Below are 17,058 nucleotides of genomic sequence, written 5' to 3' on the forward strand. Positions count from 1 at the left end.
TTATGAAGGCAATTTTTCTTTTCCAATCCAAGGAATATATACAGAGAATGAACTGTGAAGAATTGAAAAATATCAAATCCAGGACACACATTATCAATCTGTTGAATTTTATAGAGGGTGCAACATAAATATATAGAGTTCAGTTCCAGTAACCTATTAAACTCACTTCCCAAATTATATGTGGGGATTTGTTAACATGGAAATATCAAGGGAAGAGCCCTCCCTTTTCAGTGTATCCAGATACTCAGCTGAAGGTTGTGCCCTTGCAACTTTGGCAATAGCCTTGTTTTCTGCATCTGTCCCTCCCTCCAAAAACGCTCCCACAATCCTCCCGTCCTTGATCCATGCTGCTCCAAACTTCGGTTGGTTTGATGCCGGATTGGGGTCCCCAAACAGCAACAGATCGCCCACATTGTCTCCATAAAACGTCCACGACAAATCAAAGGCACGGGAGTAGAAGTACGGAACATAGTCATACTTTTCAATGCATTTCCCTTCCTCGCTTGCCCTGATAGCTCTCACAGCATGCTCAGCTGATTTTCTGGCATGGTCAACATGCTCAATTCTTCTCATGTCGTCATACAATTTTATAGGGAAAGTAGCAATGTCCCCCACGGCGTATACATCAGGGACATCTGTTTCGAACATTCCATCAGTTTGGATTCCGCCTTTCTCTTCACCGACTTGCCCTTCAAACAAATCAATTAGAGGCTTTGCGCCAACACCAACAACAACAATGTCAGCTTGCAGCACCCTGCCATCCTTGAGTTTCACTGCCTTTACCTCTCCGTTCGTGTCAGCATCGAACCCTACTGCAGTGGTGCCCTTGATCATTTGAACTCCTTTATTGGCGTAGTAACCCTCGTAGAAAGCGGCTATCTCTTTAGTGAAAAGCCGAGGCATGCACCACGGTTTCGGAAAAACCATGGTGACATTGAACTTGTTGATTCTAATAGCTGCTCCGACTTCAAGACCAATGTACCCTCCTCCAACAATCACTACGTTTCCGTTTTTCTTGGTTCTAATTGCCTCCACAAGTTTATCGGCATCGCTGATTTCCCTCAAGTAGAAAATGTTTTTGGCATCATCTCCTTGCACACCAAATTCTGTCAACCTTATTACTCTGGAACCAGTTGCAATGATCAAAGTTTCGAATTCAAACATTCCCCCGGTTGCACTAGTGAGTATCTTTGAATGAAGATCTGCTTCGACTATTTCTGTGCTCAGAAGTAACTCAATGCCTTTCTCCGCATACCACTCTGGAAGCAGCTTCTCTCCTCCACTTCCGACACAGGCGTGGAACCCCGGAAGCCTTGCAGCTCCCTCAGGAAGCAGATAGCCCTTACTAAGTGCCGGACGTTCATAAGGTGCAACGGCTTCTTTGGATATGATCGCTAACTCACCTGGTTCAAGCCCTTGCTTGACAAACTCCCTTGCTGCGTATCCAGCTGCAACTCCACCACCGATGATCACATACTTAAACAACTTCTTACTGGAAATCTCACTAAAGAGACTACCCTTTTCGAGCAATTCTTCAACTTCTCCAATTTTTTCATCAACAAGCTTTGCAAGATGTGCAATCGAGAGAAATTTCCGTTCGCCGAGTTTTTCAATAGTTAGTATTTGAGTTTTGATCCTTTCCACATTCTCTAACCACTCATAGACTTCATCGCGTTGCAGTTTACTTGGAAGGAGAGGCTCGGCCTCTATTTTTTCGATTATATCTTCACCTTGGCTAATTAGATCTTCCAACATTCCTCTTAGAGTGTTCATATTATTAACTTCAAAGTTTTGTTGATACTTTAACCATCGTGTAATCAGAGCCCATATGAACATTATTGGTTCACAAATCGGTGTCAGAAATCCCATAGCTTCCTGCACATCACCAGAACAATGCAAGATAATTTTACTCTGAATATACGGTACCTCGATGCATATATTTTTCAACAAGCAATTCGATATATAGATGATCATTAATCTGGTTTTCGAAACTGTGGTTAAACATTTTGTACCATATCATATACAGGTCGAAGCAACATCTTCGTCTACTTATGTATTGAGGTTTAATCACTTTTAGTGAAAGTCGTATTAACTTCATTAGCACCAGCCTTTTATCTTTTTTTCATTTCCACATGATTTTCCCGATATTTGTCAAGATTTTTGTCGAAATTATACTCTTCCCGATTCTCATTTGAAGAGCGGGGAACTAGCAGTAATTGTATCTGTGTACGATGGCTAGCTCTTGGTTGTTTGGGTTTGATCTAAAATTAGTTGTTAACTGTTATCTGATTAATTAACTAAACTATCCGAAATTTGTGACATATAAGAAACTAGCAGTCGATAATTTTCAGAAAAGAGAGCGTACCTGGCTTCAGTGACTGCTAAAACAGGTAAAGGTCGCGTCTTCTGTGAAAAGAAACCGAAAACCAGAGCAAATTAAAAGTAACTTATGTGTGCGAAGGATTGCCTTGAAAGGCTAAGCCCTTTATAAGAGAACTGAAAACTCAAAAGCATAGAGTTACTGAAGCAAAGTATCTGCTGGTCTTGGTGCTAAGGGAAGCAAAGAATGTCTTTAGAAGCACCGGATAAAATGGCACTCTAAATCTTGGATAAGCACTTTCTGAAGTTCAAGTACTTTTAAAAATTACAATCTGATGCTAAGCCTTTTCTTGAAACAAGGGCAAGAACAATTATGTACAGTACAACCTTTCAACACTGCCATATGACACGAACACCCTCACATCAGATTTGCTTCGGACAAACGCAACTGTTGTGGAAAACTCACATCCCAACTATTTCGAGCTACACTAATCAACCAAATAAAAAGCTTTTGGCGAAATTTTAAGTCTAGGCCCCTCAATAAAACAGATGGAACTGCAAAAGCACTTAGAGACACACAGCAGAGCCGGCCCTGAGGGTGTGCAAAAGGTGCCACCGCACAGGGCCCCGATTCGGAAGGGCCCCCAAATTTTCATTACATGTATACAAATGCATATAAAATAGATCAGATGCAAAAGACAGCCATATTTGTGATTCTAGAGCTAGCGGTTTAGCTCTTCTTCCTTTTGGGTTAACAAATAGGCATCCAACATGTATCGAACCTAGGACCTTTAAACGTAAGGAAAAAAATCTGGCCGATCAAACAACTTATTTTTGTTGCAGTAACTTGTAATATTTTAATTTTATAGACGAAAAAATTGAAAAAAACATAATAAAGAAATACAACGTTAAAAAAAAAAAAGAGCCTCCATTTAAGTTTTGCATAGAACCCTGAAAAACTCGGGTCCGGCCCTGATACACAGTACAAATTCATGACTAATAGTGATCATGGCTCCACCTATCTTCACTCGGCACCTGGCGTTGCCTTCTATTTCCTATGGTCTTCTTAGGTTTCCCGGCGAAAAAACAATTAGATCGTCGAAGAAATGCCCGCCCATAAACTCCTCCATCACATCTTCGAATGAATCTTATCAGCTGGCTTCAAATCTGCACATGGCTTATCTATCTCCTCTTGTTTGTGTAATTTCCTGTTTTCACTGAATTCCTTCTTCAATCCGTCTAGATCAAACTGTACCGCCTTCAAATAATGATGTGAAAAAATACACCATTCCATGAAAGAAATTAGAAAATACATTGAAAATTGATAGGGTAGGTATGAATCCGACCGACCTGATTAAACCAGCGATCCGAACTCTAGTCGACAATTTGGAGGGAAATATTCAGGTCCAATCTATTTCAGTTGACTTCATCATCACAACTCACTCTTTTAACTAGACTGTTTTTTACGGAACCGGATTTACTTCGGATCCAAATAAACTGAGCCTAGGGCCTCTTTAAGTTATAATAATTGTAGTCGTTGGATCAAATTTCAATAGTCCGAATCTTTTACTCAGAGGGCTTGGTTTATTTGGATTCGGAGGAGACCCGGTTTTGTTTTTTACTTTCAATACTATCACACATGGCAGGCATAGTGCTACATAAGTTTCTCTCGGTTTGATGGAATGCGACTTTTTATGTTAGTACAAGCAATATTATTACTTTATTTACGTTAAGAAAAGGGAAAAGATTTAAACTCGAAATGCAGTGAGTCAAAGAAGAAGATTCTAATCATTAAGACAATTTATGAAAGTCAGTCTCAAAATTTAATAGAATTTGGCAGATTCATTTTTCCATCAATTTAAGGGATTAAACAATACAAAGTACAACTTAAACTACTACATTGGCACATATGATCAAATCTCGAAGTCTAGGCATCCCAACCAAAAGAGATGCAGAAGCAGAGAGAAAAAACAATTACATAGAGAAAGCAAGACCTAATATTTAAATCCGCACTTGCCTTATTTATCCTATACTCGCAGAGTTGTTTCTCCAATCTGAGTTGATCAGCAGCCAATGCCTTCACTTCCACTTGTAGCTCAGCTACTTCCTTCTTGTATTCCTTGAACTCTTTCTCCAACCGGCGTACATCTGCCCGCAGTGCCTTCACGTCCACTTCTGTTTCATCAGACCCGTTTAAGAAGCGGAGTGATCTCGCAACAATTTTGTAACCTACACGTCCACTTGCAAAATCAGTAGAAAAGCAACCGAGACTACAGACTAGAGTAACAAATTCTGTATTCATGCATTACTATACTGATGCTGGTGTAACAAACATATAGATAAGAAGAGTGCGATGAGGAAGTAAAACCTGGAATACCATTAAGGCCCTCCTCAATTGCGTGTTTTACGATGCTGGTGCCCAACCGGACCATCTTGGCCTGGGCATCCTCGTCCTGAAATAAGTGGTTCAAGTTGCCCCTGACGGCGCGATCCATTTCGATTGGTAACGAGCGGTGGAGCACAGTGTTACCTCTCATCTGTAGGGCTCCTCTCTTAGCTCAAGCACAGGCGTTTCTCTTTGTAGTAATTGGTATAGCAAGAGATTATTTGGAAGGGTAAACAACCTTGTGTCTGATATGGGTACGTAGGTCGATGATGCATGGGTCATATGAATAGCTAGGCGGCCTTGTGTTTATTGCAACGATACTCATTGGTTCGCCTTGGTAAGCACATGCTAGGAAATGAATTCCGCTTTGCTCTTTAGTATTCCCATTCTTGCATTGGTACATGCATTGTGAGTGGTGGTTTAAATTCCATTCTCTTCAATGAATTACCATAAAGAGCTAGTTTGAAAATGTTTTTTGTAAAAAATAATTATGTTTGTATACGCTTATATTAGAGAGGAAAATGGTAGAACGATCATTTTTTAGATTATATTATGTAAATCATGTGGCTGTTGTTGGTTAATTTTTTTTTTTTTAACAGTGTTCTAAAAAGCCTTGCTTAAGCGCTAGGCGGTTGAGTTGGGTCTTTCATGTTGAACGGACCACACCTTAAATCATAAGATTGCATCTCTTGTGCTAGCCTTAGACCATCTTCAAAGGAGATGTCAATTTGTAAACCTAAAATTTAAATTTGAAGGCTTACATGGCACTTTGACATCTTTTAAACTTTTGCTCTCCAACCAATGTGTCAAATTTTAAACATAAAATAATAATTCATGTACTTTCGTTGCATTGGGAATGAAAAAAAACAAAAGGATAATGCTTTAAACTAACAAAAAATTAATAAAAAGCATTTAATAATTAATTAAAAAAAATTGAAGGTGCTGTCAAATTTAGCAGCAAGGGGGAGAGATATCAATTCATGTCATGCCGTATCAAATTTGGCTTCTCGGTTGGAAAACATTAATGCTGTCTTTTGTTACCGTTATTGCTGATTTGGATAATTTGACATTTCCTTTGAAAATGCTCTTATGCACTAAACTTTGTGAGCCATAGATTCTAGTGATATAGATTTGGAAGTTAGTGTTGTCGATTCATTTGATATATATTTCAAACTAGACTTGAGAATCGAGGCCAAAAGTGGGTAAGAATGAAACGTAGAAAGTTGAAAATTAATGAGAAGTTGTCAATGGTACCCAGCTAGTCATGGAGACAAGTATATATTCCAATAGAGAAAGCAAAATGTTGGTATAATCTTTGGTTCTGGTGATGGCATATGTTCTGCACTGAGTTGAGTGCATATGTTCTAGAACGATCATTTTTTAGATTATATTTTGTAAATCATGTGGTAGTTAATGGTTATTTATTTATTTATTTTAACAGTGTTCTAAAAGCTCTACTTAGGTGCTAGGCGGTTGAGTTGGATCTTTCATGTTGAACGGACCATACCTTAAATAATAAGATTGCATCTCTTGTCCGCGAGCCTTATGTGCTAAACTTTGTGAGCCATCGATTCTAGTGACATAGATTTGGAAGTTAGTGTCGTCGATTCATCTGATATAGATTTCAAACTAGACGAGAGAATCAGGGGCAAAAGTGGGTAAGAAAGAAACTTAAAAAGTCGAATAATAATGAGAAGTTGCAAATGGTACGTAGCTAATCATGGAGACAAGTATATATATTCCAATAGAGAAAGCAAAATGTTGGTATGGTTAATATTTTTTTTTAACAGTGTTCTAAAAAGCCCTGCTTAGGCGTTAGGCGGTTGAGTTGGGTCTTTCATGTTGAACGGACCACACCTTAAAGAATAAGACTGCATCTCTTGTGCGCTAGCCTTATGCGCTAAACTTTGTGAGTCATCGATTCTAGTGATATAGAGTTGTCGTCGATTCATCTGATGTAGATTTCAATCTAGACGAGGGAATCGAGGGCAAAAGTTGGTAAGAAAGAATCTTAAAAAGTTGAAAAATAATGAGAAGTTGCAAATGGTACCTAGCTAATCATGGAGACAAGTATATATTCCAATAGAGAAAGCAAAATGTTGGTATAATCTTTGCTTCTGATAAGGGCATATATGTTCTGCATTGAGTTGAGTGCATTTCGTTACCACAAGTAAGAATACCCGCACTTCGTTGCAGGTTTTAAAAACGTTAAAGTTGATAAATGAATAGCTAGAAACATGAGACCGGTTTTGTTCATTACTTAAATAGTAGACTATGTACATGGTAAATTTGTATCTATTCCACAATAAAAACCTATGTACAACCAAAAAGGCCTATACTCAATTTCAAGATTGAGTTTAAAATCCTAATACAGCAGTAGCAAAGAAATCTGACATTTTAGTAGATGGGGGTTTGTTCAAAAGAATAAAAATTCTTCCTCGGTTTTTTAAATTAGACACTAAATTCTTCAAGAGGCATAATTAGATAGTATCCTTGTATATATTGATTACGTAATACATATTATTGACTATTTATGATTCAATATTTAGTTCTCCACAATACATAGTTAATATACGATAATTACATAGAGATCAATAAACCATAAATATGAGATAATTTTGTAGAACTCATTAGAGTTTCTTATTGTGCCCCCATTGTGATTTAATCCTAGCTCCACTGCACAGAACAAATTTAATAAAAAAAATTGAGTTTAAATCCTTTCACATCACCTCCTTGATGAATAGTCTCAATGGATGAAGTAGCAAGATGAATATTATGAGAAACACAGAAAAACCGAAGATGAAAAGTACCAAAATCAGGGACGTCAAGAAAAGAGGTCCAACTCCTTCATCAGTTTCTGATTTGCAACTGAATGAATGTTGGCTGTGTTTGGTGACTTCAAATCCACACTTGGCTTATCTAGCTGAACTTGCTTATGTCGTTTCCTGAGTTCACTGAACTCTTTCTTCAATTTGCGTAGATCAGCCTGCATTGCCTTCACATCCACTTCCTGTTTATCGGACTCATTTAAGTCACGGATTGATCTCGCAACAATTTTGTAACCTACACATTCCGCTTGCAAATTAATAGAAAACAACTGCTGGTAGACTAGTCAAGAAACCCAAATCAATATGCTACACCATAGTTCTGAAGCTTTATGAAAACCAAACTTCACAAATTTTGAACAAAAGTTATGTTGGCACAATTCTATACAGCAAACCTACACAAAACAGATACGTGAACCGTTATCCGCACCAACTCGTGCATGAAAAATTATCCAAAATAATGAATTATGGCTTATGACTAAATGGGTGTGGATTTAGGCTAAGCCACGCACAATGGACAACCAAAATAATTAGGTATTGAACATGTCATTCAAGTGAGTTAGAACCTCCTCACTTAGTAGAGATGAATGTTACATGACCGTAGTTTAGCGGCACATCCATCGTGTTTTAAGACAACATCAACATCGAGTGTGTTCAAAAATCAACAATGTAGTCTATGTAGAGTAACTAGGACATATGTGGTATATGTATGTAGAGTAACTATGACATATGTGGTATATGTTCGGGTTTCGCAAAACATCGTTGGCGCAAGGAGTACCGGTCGTCAAGTAAATTTCAAGCAAATTCTTTCTGGATTTTTTCCCCAATTTTATAATAAAGATATCAGCACACCAAATAATATAAATACTTGCTTGGCAAAAATAAATATATCAATTTTTGTACATAAATATAGCAGTATTCAGACACTTACCTAAGGCTATATCTATTGAAGTATCTATTATTATTGGTGGTAGGGTTGTCTAGTTGTCATTGTACTCATTGTCATCTTACTTTCTTACTTTCGGCTAGGTTCCCTCATCATGTAAAGCTAGGTATTAGTTTAAGTTAGAGATAGTGCTTCAATTATGCTTGCTGAGCTGCCATCTCAATGCTTGCTGAGCTGCCATCTCAGTCCGCACCTTTCCTCTACTTTCTGTCTAGTATTCCACTTCTATTTATGGTTGATCTTGTAAACCATTTTCATACATGAAATATACATCAGATTTTCCACATGGTATCAGAGCAGTGATTCCACTTGGACCTGCTTCTGTGTTCCTCCGAAAATCCCACCAAACCAGTTGAGTCATTATGGCCATACCAGCAGAAAAAACTTCAAAAAACGAAACCATGGATACCAATCCAATTCAACGTTTGAGCTCAGTGCTTCTAAACGAATTCAACTACCTGCCCTGGTCACGAGCCATTTCTCTCGCTCTTGGAGGACGTGGAAAGCTTCCATTCATTCAAAGGGATGACATCATCCCCGAAACAACTGCACCAGATTATGCAGCATGGGTATCCCAAGATCAACTTATCATGTCTTGGCTGTTAAACTCTATGGAACCAAAGATGGCTGAGATTTTCAGCTACTCAGTATCATCTCACCAACTTTGGAACTCCGTACGAGACATGTATGGAGATCTAAACAATGCTGCGAGAGTCTTTCAGCTGAAGAAAGATCTTACGGAATTACAACAGGGAAATCTCTCTTTTGTTCAACATCTTGGCAACTTGAAGGCAAAATGGAATGAATTGGATCTCTACAGACCTCACACCACGGACACAATCATTCTTTTAAAGCGTGCAGAAGAAGACAAAGTGTTCCAGTTGCTTGCCAGCATTGGACCAGATTATGAAGATCTTAGAAGCCATCTCTTAATGACACCTGAACTTCCCACTTTACAGATGGTCTGCAACGTTATTCAACGTGAAGAAGTAAGAAAGAAGGTCATGAACGCAGACATGGTCGTTGGAGAATCAACTTTTAGGCCATCAGAAGCAAGAGCCTTCACCTTCTCCAGACCATACAAGGGGAAACGACCAGACTTAAAATGTTCTCACTGTGTGAAGATCGGTCGTACAGGTATTGGACACATAAAAGAGAAGTGCTGGATTCTTTATCCAGAACTTAAACCTAAGTTCAATGACGATGGAAGAGCACCAAGAAACCAAATGAAGCCTGCCTACACCCCTAGAGGAAATCTTGTTTGCGAGAATGTCTCCAATAATGTGATAAACTCTTCCTCTAGTCCCATTGCTCTCATAAATGAATTCGCTAACTTCTTGCAACAGAAACAAGGAGCAACAAATCATGAAACTCCTTCAGCCATGCTCGGCAAGTTTGCTGGCTTCCTCGAACAATCAAACTCAGTGTCACAAAATGACATGCCAGGTATTATTGCAACTATCTCCACTGCTTTGGATCTTAGTAGTAGTTGTGATTTTTGGATAGTTGACTCAGGAGCTACAGATCACATGACTAACGATGCATCTTTACTAAATGATTTTCAAAAATTTTCCACCCCTTCTTTTGTCTCCGTAGCTAATGGCACCAAAGTTCATATAGTAGGCAGAGGGAAACTCAAAATCTTCTCAAGTCAAAAAGAGTCCCTTGTCATGCATGTCCCGTCTTTTCCTTTCAAACTATTGTCAGTAGGAAAAATAACACATTCGCTAAATTGTCTTGCAATATTTTCAACTCACTCTGTGATTTTCCAGGACCAAGTTTCGAAGGAAACGATTGGTAAAGGGTTCTTCCTCAATGGACTGTACTATGTCAAATTCTCTTCAAGTTTCCCAAAAAGTTTCTACGTAAACTCAAGCACTGTAAACAAGGAGCAGCTGTGGCACATGAGATTAGCTCACCCTTCTTCACATGTTATGTCTTTTCTTTTCCTTAGTTTCTGTAAAATGATTCCAGATTGTGAAGTTTGTCAAAAATCTAAGTTCACCAGGTTACCCTTTCCTCACTCTCTCTCTAGAGCTACCAAAGCTTTTGAAATAATCCATTCTGACATTTGGGGACCTGCCACCTTAGAGTCCTTTGATGGTTACAGATTTTACATATCGTTCATTGATGATTTCTCTAGAACTACTTTTGTGTATTTACTTAAATTCAAGCATGAAGCTTTCCAGTGTTTCAAAAGTTTTCATAAGTTAATTCAAAATCATTTTAACTCTAAAATTGGCATCTTAAGGTCTGATAATGGGTCTGAGTACACTTCCAAAATCATGACAACTTACTTAAGTGAGCATGGAATTTTGCAACAAACAAGTTGTGTAGGAACGCCACAACAGAATGGCATTTCAGAAAGAAAGAACCGAGATTTGCTTGAAAAAACACGATCACTAATGTTACAAGCAAAAGTTCCAAAGAAGTTCTGGTCTCAAGCTGTACAAACCGCTGCATACATCATCAATCGCCTTCCTAGCAGAATCTTGAAGTTCAAATCTCCCTACCAAATTCTCAAGGGGAGAGAAATTGACATAAGTCATCTCCGTGTGTTTGGATGTGTATGCTATGTGCACATTCAAACTATTCACCGAGATAAACTTGATCCAAGGGCTATCAAATGTGCATTCATAGGTTACTCAACGTCCCAAAAAGGATACAAATGCTACGATCCTAAGACCAGAAAGGTATGTGTATCCAGGGATGTGCGTTTTGATGAAACTCACTCTTTTTTTCAAATGCATGATGATGAATCTCAGGGGGAGTCCTCATATGAAGTGTTTCCTACTCCTCTCTTCCTTGGTGATACAAGGCTGTCAACACCACAAAATGAAGATGTTGAAGTAGAGCCAGCTTCTGAAAATATAGAAGCAGATAATGAAGAAGTCATTCTCGAAAGGAGCGAGCCTCAACTTGAACAACCTCCTCCTCCACGAAGGAATCCTTCTCGAAACAGACAACCTCCAGCCAGGCTTGATGATTTTGAAATCTACACGCCTAGACATCCTATTGGACAAATGGTTTTTCATAGCAAGAGCTCTTCATCTCATGCTGCCTTTGTGACCAGGTTGTCCCAAAATTCTGAGCCTCGATCCTTCGAAGAGGCACACCAATCTCCTGTATGGAGGCAAGCCATGCTTGAAGAACTGAAGGCACTTGATGAAAATCAAACTTGGAGCATTGTTTCTCTGCCAAAAGGTCAACATGTGGTTGGGGCAAGATGGATTTATAAGACCAAATTTCACTCAGATGGAAACATAGAGCGGCACAAGGCAAGGTTAGTTGCAAGGGGCTTCACACAAACCTTCGGAGTAGATTACAAAGAAACCTTTGCACCTGTGGCAAAGATGAACACAGTTAGAGTGCTTCTTTCGGTGGCTATCAATTCAAACTGGTCTCTACATCAAATGGATGTAAAAAATGCCTTCCTACATGGAGAGTTAGAAGAAGAGGTATACATGCGACTACCACCTGGTCATGAACGAGAAAAGGAACAAGGAATAGCCTGCAAGCTTCACAAGGCTATTTATGGTCTCAAGCAATCTCCAAGGGCTTGGTACTCAAAACTTAGTTCTGTTCTTATGTCATCTGGCTTTAAACGAAGCAATGCAGATTCTTCAATGTTCACTAGGATTGGTATGCATGGAAGATTGGTGGTACTTGTTTATGTGGATGATCTTATTGTCACGGGAGATAATCCAGAAGAAATAACTGCCCTCAAAGCCACACTACATTCAACATTCAAAATCAAAGATCTTGGCAGACTTCGATACTTTCTTGGAATCGAAATGGATCAATCTCCAACTGGTTTGTTTCTAAATCAACAAAAGTACGTTCTAGATCTTTTAGAAGAAGCAAATATGTTGCATTGCAAGCCTGCCAAAACACCACTACCAACAAATTTCAAGGATGAAACCTCAGGCATCCAGTTTGAAAATGTATCGGAGTATCAAAGGTTGGTAGGAAAACTTATCTATTTGACTATAACCCGACCTGACATTGCTTATGCTGTTAGCTTTGTCAGCCAGTTCATGCATTCTCCCTCATCTCATCATTTGCAACTAGTTAAAAGGATCCTTCGATACTTGAAAAGCTCAATATCTACTGGGATTTTCATGCAAAACAACGGACACTTCACCATTGAAGGATACACAGACTCTGATTGGGCAGGCAATGTTCTTGATCGCAAATCCACAACTGGTTACTGCACTCTTGTTGGTGGTAATCTCGTTACGTGGAAAAGCAAAAAGCAATCTGTTGTAGCTCGGTCAAGCGCAGAAGCTGAGTACCGTGCAATGGCATCGACTGCATGCGAACTTATTTGGCTAAAGAGGTTGCTACGTGATCTTGAAATCATCTCCTCCAAACCAATTCTTCTTCACTGTGACAATCAGGCAGCAATGCATATTGCTGCCAACCCCGTCTTCCATGAACGCACAAAGCACATCGAGGTTGACTGTCATTTCGTTCGCAACCAAGTTCAGTCCAAGCTATTACAAACTGTATTTGTTCGCTCCAGTGATCAACTTGCCGATGTGTTCACCAAGCTTCTGCCTTCTGCACAACTTGATCGTCTTCTCTTCAAGCTTGGATCCAGAAGAACTCTCGATCCAGCTTGAGGGGGAGTATTGAAGTATCTATTATTATTGGTGGTAGGGTTGTCTAGTTGTCATTGTACTCATTGTCATCTTACTTTCTTACTTTCGGCTAGGTTCCCTCATCATGTAAAGCTAGGTATTAGTTTAAGTTAGAGATAGTGCTTCAATTATGCTTGCTGAGCTGCCATCTCAATGCTTGCTGAGCTGCCATCTCAGTCCGCACCTTTCCTCTACTTTCTGTCTAGTATTCCACTTCTATTTATGGTTGATCTTGTAAACCATTTTCATACATGAAATATACATCAGATTTTCCACAATATCGACGCGATTTAATTTTCCAAAAAATGAGAAAATGACGAGGAAACAAAACCTGGGACGGTTTTGAGGCTCTCATGCGCTGTGTGTTTAACGATGCTGGAGCTGAACCGGACGATCTTTGCCCGGCCTTCCGTGTCCCCCAAATAATAATTCAAGTTACCCCGGACGGCCTTGTCGATTTGGGTAACGGCACCCGCACCGTACCCGTAAGCGGTGGAGCACAAGTTCTTGGCAGATGTTACATCGGGTGTGATTCGTTTGACCGAATCGGGTGTCGGCCACCGAGGTCCGAAGCTTTTCCGTTTCAGCGAATCGGTTGTCCCGGAGATGTAATCCCAAATCCCCATTTTGTCTCTGTAGCTCAAAGCTTCAGGCTTTCCTCTTTGTCTTGGTCGCTTTATGAATAAGTGGGGAAGTTTGTGACTTGACTTTAACGCTATTATGTTTTAAGATGTAAAGAACTCTATTTTTATTTTTTTGTTTGTTCGGGACTTACGATTGTGTATTTCTTAAGCCTCAAGCTGCTGTTGTTTTGAAAAAAAAAAAATGGCTTAAAGTAATAGTGCAAGGGGTTTGTGTGTTCGAGTTGTATTCCCTTAATATCGCTTGTATAAAACCATATGCAACTATACTCTCTGTTAGAAGTGTTTTTTAATATTTTTAAGGGTTTTGAATTTGTAAAAGCATTTTAGTCAAACAGTTGTTTTTTTTTTTTTTTTAATCAAGAAGAATAAATTAAGAGGAAAAACCACGAGTACAACTGTTCCTTACATAATCAAACTGAAGGGCATGAAGAGCAAATGAATGAGTACAATGATCCAAAATATGACAATCAGTAATAATAAGGTCATGGCGAGCGAAGACATCCACTACAAAGTTAGCCTCTCAATTAATATAAAAAACAGTTTTTTCTTGTTACATCTGGTGTGATTCACCGCTTACGTATTTCGTTTTCAAATGAATCACACCCGATGTAACATCTGCCAAGAACTTGTGCTCCACCGCTTACGGGTACGGGGCGGGTGCCGTTACCCAAATCGACAAGGCCGTCCGGGGTAACTTGAATTATTATTTGGGGGACACGGAAGGCCGGGCAAAGATCGTCCGGTTCAGCTCTAGCATCGTTAAACACACAGCGCATGAGAGCCTCAAAACCGTCCCAGGTTTTGTTTCCTCGTCATTTTCTCATTTTTTGGAAAATTAAATTGCGTCGATATAGCCTTAGGTAAGTGTCTGAATACTGCTATATTTATGTACAAGAATTTATATATTTATTTTTGCCAAGCAAGTATTTATATTATTTGGTTTGCTGATATCTTTATCGTCTTTCCTTCACCTGTAAATATGTTGCTTAAACTTTATAAAGTCTGGGTTCCATGAGTTTCCAAAGTGTTGGTGTCATGCATTGATGCGGAGTTTGCTACAAGCCTAGCCGGCATTTGTTTTCTACTAACTTTTAGGTGGATTTTAGGTTACAAAATTCTTTCCAAATCACTTCGTGACGTTAAAGAGTCCGATAACCAAACTTCTCAAAAGGAGTCTGATAAAGAAAAAGTGCATTTGAAGGCGGTACAGGTTGATCTAGATGGATTGAAGAAGGAATTCAGTGAAAACAGGAAATTACACAAGCAAGAGGAGATAGATAAGCCATGTGCAGATTTGAAGTCAGCTGATGAGATTCGTTCGAAGATGTGATGGAGGAGTTTATGGGCGGGCATTTCTTGGATGATCTAATTGTTTTTTTGCCGGGAAACGTAAGAAGACCATTGGAAATAGAAGGCAACGCCAGGTACCGAGTGAAGATAGGTGGAGCCATGATCACTATTAGTCATGAATTTATACTGTGTATCAGGGCCGGACCTGAGTTTTACAGGGTTCTGTGCAAAACTTAAATAGAGGCCCTTTATTTTTTTAATGTTATATTTCTTTATTATTTTTTTTCCAATTTTTTCATCTATAAAATTAAAATATTACAAGTTACTGCAACAAAAATAAGTTGTTTGATCGGCTAGGTTTTTTTCCTTACCTTCAAAGGTCCTAGTTTCGATACACGTTGGATGCATTTTTGTTAACTCAGCACATGGGCAATCAGGAAGAAGAGCTAAACCGCTAGCTCTAGAACCACAAATATAAATATGATTGAATGAAAATTTGGGGGCCCCGTGCGGTGGCACCTTTTGCACACCCTCAGGGCCGGCTCTGCTGTGTATCTCTAAGTGCTTTTGCAATTCCATCTGTTTTATTGAGGGGCCTAGACTTAAGATTTCGCCAAAAGCTTTTTATTTGGTTGATTAGTGTAGCTCGAAATAGTTGGGATGCGAGTTTTCCACAACAATTGCGTTTGTCCGAAACAAATCTTATGTGAGGGTGTTCGTGTCATATGGCAGTGTTGAAAAGTTGTACTGTACATAATTGTTCTTGCCCTTGTTTCAAGAAAAGGCTTAGCATCAGATTGTAATTTTTAAAAGTACTTGAACTTCAGAAAGTGCTTATCCAAGATTTAGAGTGCCATTTTATCCGGTGCTTCTAAAGACATTCTTTGCTTCCACCAAGACCAGCAGATACTTTGCTTCAGTAACTCTATGCTTTTAAGTTTTCAGTTCTCTTATAAAGGGCTTAGCCTTTCAAGGCAATCCCTCGCACACATAAGTTACTTTTAATTTGCTCTGGTTTTCGGTTTCTTTTCATAGAGGACGCGACCTTTACCTGTTTTAGCAGTCAGTGAAGCCAGGTACGCTCTCTTTTCTGAAAATTATCGACTGCTAGTTTCTTATATGTTACAAATTTCTGATAGTTTAGTTAATTAATCAGATAACAGTTAACAACTAATTTTAGATCAAACCCAAACAACCAAGAGCTAGCCATCGTAAACAGATACAATTACTGCTAGTTCCCCGCTCTTCAAATGAGAATCATGTTAAAAGTACAACACCAGCCCAAATAATAAAGATTGGCCCATGATGAAGAAACAAAGGAGACAGCATTCATATGCTAGAATCTTCTAGCATAAGTGTGTAGGTGGGAACAAGCTAGAATTGTCTAGCTATTATAACAAATGTGTGTATGTGTGTGTAATAATATGCTAGAGAATTCTAGCATCATTTAAGTCGGCAAGGCTGATATGCAAAGCCTAGGTTGGTGTAGTGTGTGCATGATCATGCACTAGAAAATTCTAGTGAGGCCATATGTCGGCAAACATGCCTATAAATATGTATGCATGTGTGTTGGTAAGAAAAACAAATCAACAAGCAAGCTTGTAAGCAAGCAAGCAAGTGAGAGTGAGAAGAAAGAATAGTCTTGTAAGAGTGTGAGTGCTCTAGAGTTTGTCTCTAGAAAGTGAATGAGTGTCTTTGATAGTTTGTGTTGTAATATTTTGTTTGTGTAATATAAGTAATTTGTTTACTTGTATTGTCTCTCCAACACTTGTGCTAGAGTTGTGTACTCTAAGTTTTTTTACCCTAACAATTGGTATCAGAGCGGTACGATCAGGGACCGTCTCTATTAAAGCTTTTGAGAATCGTGAGAAGTTTAGTACTTCGTAAGATTATTCGTTAATCTTGTTCGGCTTATCGAAGCTCTGCCGACACGATGGGAGACCTTCAAGTTGTTGGAGGAATCAAGAAGTTGAACAACAAAAATTACAACACGTGGGCGACGTGT

At 39.0% G+C, this 17,058-nt stretch overlaps 2 protein-coding genes across 3 annotated transcripts; both read right to left on the reverse strand.

Moving 5' to 3' along the window:
* On the reverse strand, positions 1-2,845 carry LOC103934424 (monodehydroascorbate reductase, seedling isozyme-like). Its single transcript, XM_018644294.2, has 2 exons — positions 2,366-2,845; positions 1-1,875 (listed from the first exon to the last, which is right to left on the reverse strand). Exon 2 carries the CDS (start codon positions 1,867-1,869, stop codon positions 175-177), a length of 1,695 nt encoding a protein of 564 aa, XP_018499810.1. The 5' UTR covers positions 1,870-1,875; positions 2,366-2,845; the 3' UTR covers positions 1-174.
* Positions 2,846-4,141: 1,296 nt separating this feature from the next.
* On the reverse strand, positions 4,142-5,457 carry LOC103934425. Of its 2 annotated transcripts, none has more exons than XM_048564095.1 (2): positions 4,697-5,457; positions 4,142-4,548 (listed from the first exon to the last, which is right to left on the reverse strand). In XM_048564095.1, exons 1-2 carry the CDS (start codon positions 4,854-4,856, stop codon positions 4,247-4,249), a joined length of 462 nt encoding a protein of 153 aa, XP_048420052.1. In that variant the 5' UTR covers positions 4,857-5,457; the 3' UTR covers positions 4,142-4,246. The 2 variants fall into 2 exon arrangements, with proteins under 2 accessions (XP_048420052.1, XP_009342440.1); XM_009344165.3 differs by having other exon boundaries at positions 4,688-5,445.
* Between the last annotated feature and the right edge of the window lie 11,601 nt (positions 5,458-17,058).

The sequence above is a fragment of a genome, unplaced genomic scaffold (genome assembly GCF_019419815.1).
Source record: "Pyrus x bretschneideri cultivar Hongxiangsu unplaced genomic scaffold, Pyrus_bretschneideri_v1 Contig38, whole genome shotgun sequence".
NCBI classification, from domain to species: Eukaryota; Viridiplantae; Streptophyta; class Magnoliopsida; order Rosales; family Rosaceae; genus Pyrus; species Pyrus x bretschneideri.

Bases quoted from the DNA above. Each gene is read 5' to 3' on its own strand.
- LOC103934425 (XM_009344165.3), bottom strand. From the start codon at position 4,856: ATGAGAGGTAACACTGTGCTCCACCGCTCGTTACCAATCGAAATGGAT. The intron at 4,549-4,687 runs GTTTTACTTCCT...GTGGACGTGTAG, and splicing joins GGGCCTTAATGGTATTCCAG to GTTACAAAATTGTTGCGAGA.
- LOC103934424 (XM_018644294.2), bottom strand. From the start codon at position 1,869: ATGGGATTTCTGACACCGATTTGTGAACCAATAATGTTCATATGGGCT.